Here is a 3882-nt window from a genome sequence, read left to right as displayed (position 1 = left end):
TCTGGGGAGAATTTTTTTAGGGGAAATGAGTGTGTAAAACCCTCTCTGGACCCTCAACAAGCATCAGTGTACCCATGAGCAAAGCACTTTCTCTCTTATAGTCCTGCAGTGCAGCTGCTAGTTGGAGATAATTGTAGTTGTACACACTGTAAATCACACATGTGTGTACTACTATTAACAATTTCCTCCTTTTTAATACAGTAGAATAAAAATGAGTTGGCACAGTTTCATCTAATACTTCAAATACCTCTATACATGATATCACATGTCAAATGATGACAATTATTTTCCTTTTTTATGTCTGCAATATTCACATCTGTGGATGTGATGTGAAAAAGGGTTAAAAACTATTTGTGGACACAGTGTGTTTCCTGATAACCCAGTCACCTGCTGGTAGGATATGATTGCAGTTGTATATTCTTTAGGACCCACATTTGCACGTGAACATGGGTGACTTCCTTAATAACAGACTTGTCTTTTAAATATAGGCCTATAATGAAATAAAAGGGTGAGTCAGCACAGCTTCATCTAATATTGCAAATACCATTGTAAATGATCTTCAGCACAGTGAAGTTTACATAAATAATCAAGGAATGCAATTTTTGACCTTTGTGCCTCGCTTTAAAAAACCTCCTTTGAGTTCATTAAAGACAAACATGTCCATGTCACAAGAAGATGCCATAAAAATTTGATGCATTAGTATTGTTTTTCACAACTGAGATAAATCATTTAATCCACTTCAGTCCTGATTATAGCTATTGAATATTCTTTTTTTTTTTTTCTTTTAACCACTATAACTGCCATTTTGGTGACACAGTGGATAGCACTGTCACCTCATGGCAAGAAGGTCCTGAGTTTGATTCCAACCAGGGAGCTTTCTGTGTGGAGTTAGCATGTTCTCTTCGTGTTTGCGTGGGTTCTGTCCGGCTTCGTCCCACCATCCAAATACATGCACTGATAGGTTAGTTTGTCAACCTAAAATTGCACATAGATGTAAATGTGAGAGTGATTGGTTGTTCATCTCTATGTCAACGCTGCGATAATCCAGGCTGTACCCCCCTTCGCCCATAAGTAGCTGGGATAGGCTTCAGCACCTCCCCGCAACCCTAGTGAGGATAAAGCGGGTTCAGGATATGAATGAATGAATAACTGCCATTTTAAAGGAATATTACCCTGATTTTTTCACACTTAAAAATCCCAAAATTAAATATTTTACATATAGGTAATACATACTAAGTGGGTTTATTTATTTATTTTTTTGCCAATTTTCATACTCCTGGATAAAAAAACCCTACCAGGCCAAAATTTAATTAGCCAAGACACAAGTGTTCAATCTGTATAGTGGTAACTGTCATGCACAAACAGGTGAAGAAGAAAATGTACATGATGTTGATGAAAAGGACAGGAAGTGAAGAAACAGAGCTAAAGAAAGAGACAAGAGGACAAAAAGACAAAACAGGCATCCATCTCATCAGCCAAACAGATTAAGGCTTGATCGACTGGTAGACACGGGCAAATGTGCACTGTTGCTTAGGTTTGCCCTGCGTCTTACTCAGGTGTCTATCAGTTTAGACAGAGGGGGCGAGGGAGAGGCGGCATAGGAGATGGAAATGAAGGAGGGGGAGGGAGAAACGATGGAGGAGGAGGTAACAGACTGCCAGATTGCTCCATGGCAGACCAGCGTGGCCTCTGGCACTGTCACCACCACTGCCACTGCTGCTTCTGTTGTTGTTGCTGTCAGATGACGACAGGACAGAGAAAAACAGAAAAACAAGGGAGGGGTTGGGTTACAGAGGGCAGTGTTGTCGGTAGGAAAGACAAGCAAAATAAGTCGAAACGGTGTCATTTTGCAAGAGTTTTTCTTAATTAAATGTGAAAATACAAATCAGAATGTTAAGGTTTTACACATAGTATCCTTAAATGTCCTAATGTCGTCTTACCTCAGTGTGGACGTTTCAGTGCTGTGCATAGTCATATGTCTGATGGAGGTCAACTTAAAGAAACATACATTCAATAAAGGCCTCTTATACTAAGTGACACTTGAAAATGTAAGATTTAGTACTTTAGAATATTAACTGAACAAAGTATTATAGAGACTTACTTTGCATTGATTTGAGTGGATCATGCTTTTTGAAAGAGAGTTGGTTAATTTATGTGTGCTTAACATATCAACCTCTTATTGCAGGGAGTCTCCAAGCTATTGGTGGCATTAAGGTTTTCAACAGAAGTTCTTAGCCTTTGTGAACATGACAAAATGGATTTAGTTGGGAGTGTACTGTACCGTCGAGTGAACTGCTGAGCGAGAGCACTGGGTCTCCTTCTCGTTCACCCCTCACTGTTGCATTAATTCTCAGTCTGGACTCTCTCTGTCTCTGCCTCCAGCCAAGAAAGCCAAATGTCAGTTTCAGTCTTCCTTCACTTCCTTCGGTTTATTTATATATTACTTCTTCATTGTAGTTGACTGACAAAGTGGTTTGAGGCGTTATGCACTCTTAAAGGCCTGTGAGACGTAACACCTGAAAACCAATATCCACAAACTCGAGCCAAATATGTACTGTGCCTCGTGTCCAGCAAGTTATGCCAGAATCTTCAAATGTCTTTACACGTTGACTGACAAAAACAAGATATCCCTCATTAAATTCTCCAGTCATGCATACGAAACCTACAAATGCACAAGTCTACCCACACACAGATGCGATAGGGAGGTTTACATCACTTTTCTTCCAATTAGATATCTTCACACTTAGCAGCGTTAGCAGGTTAGCAGCGCATGTCTGTAAAAAATTCCATCTGTTCATGTATCACAGCTTCACGTCTCTCATACCAGTTTTCACAGGTCATTTAGTTTGCCAGAAGTGAGCTATTCCAATTCCCAAGTACAACGCGATTGTCGTTTCATTAGTATTGAAATTCCTCGGACAGAAGTTATGTGTTATGTGGTCACAAAGGTGGACAATGCAGCTGTTCAGTGACATTTTAACCTGTTGTTTACTGTGTTACAGCTGCCATTGTTGTCCTGGATTGGCACAGGGTGGCTATTCTATGGCATTTGATGAGTTGAACGGGATTTCCATGTCATCAGAATTTTATAGAAGGCACACACTTTCATTCTTGGCTGTAGAAGATTCCTATCACACAACCACAAATACACAGAAGCAGTGATTACTACAGAAGTGGAAATTGTCTGGCTTAATTAACTGCCATAATCTCAATTAGACTGACAGATACAGACATTCTCCTGTGCACATCTGTGTACTGTATGAATACACAAATATGAGCGCACACATCATTTCACCATATCAATCTGCAGACCAACAATTTATTCAGTAATACATATATTTGTGCAGTGTAGTGGGCTTGTTGGAATTTCAGTGTTTTTCATTTATCAGCGAGAGGTAATTAAATTTTTTTTAGCTGAACAAAGGTTAAGGTAGAGTCAAACCAGCACACTTTTTCTGTGAGCAAATACTAACTACATTATTTAGCATAAGGGACATGTTTGCAAATTATCATACAAAGTTTGATAAGACTCACATTATTTAAAGTGGAGACATTGGTGATCTAGAGGTTATGCAAAATGGATGCATGCATTTGAGTGTACTTAGGCTATCTTCAGATAGCAGGTCTTAATGCACAATTCAGATTTTTTGGTGAAATCAGATTTTTTTGTGTGCTCATTCATATTGCACATTAAATGCGACTCTGTCAGTTTTGAGTATGAACTGAAAGCGACCCTGAAGTGACCCACATGCACAAAAAAGGTCCTGATGTACTACGTGACCACGCAGGCACGCACTGTGTTTACAGAGGTAATATGTTTTTCCAACCACTTCTTCTCCTGGGATGCAGAATTGTGATGTTTGTCACATTTCAAAGACGTTA

The 3882-nt window shown here is 39.3% G+C and overlaps 1 protein-coding gene across 1 annotated transcript in view; it reads left to right on the top strand.

Moving 5' to 3' along the window:
* Window positions 1–1604: 1604 nt before the first annotated feature.
* Window positions 1605–3882, top strand: part of LOC115438995 (nectin-4-like) — a 26951-nt gene continuing 24673 nt past the window's right edge. Inside the window, exons 1-2 of the mRNA XM_030162890.1 lie at window positions 1605–1736; window positions 2355–2397. Coding sequence (XP_030018750.1) covers window positions 1605–1736; window positions 2355–2397 — 175 coding nt within the window. The remainder of the gene's footprint in view (window positions 1737–2354; window positions 2398–3882) is intronic.

The sequence above is a fragment of the Sphaeramia orbicularis genome, chromosome 18, assembly GCF_902148855.1.
Source record: "Sphaeramia orbicularis chromosome 18, fSphaOr1.1, whole genome shotgun sequence".
Classification (NCBI taxonomy): domain Eukaryota; kingdom Metazoa; phylum Chordata; class Actinopteri; order Kurtiformes; family Apogonidae; genus Sphaeramia; species Sphaeramia orbicularis.
The sequence above is the reverse complement of the archived record's forward strand: the minus strand, read 5'-3'. Positions and strand labels throughout refer to the sequence as shown.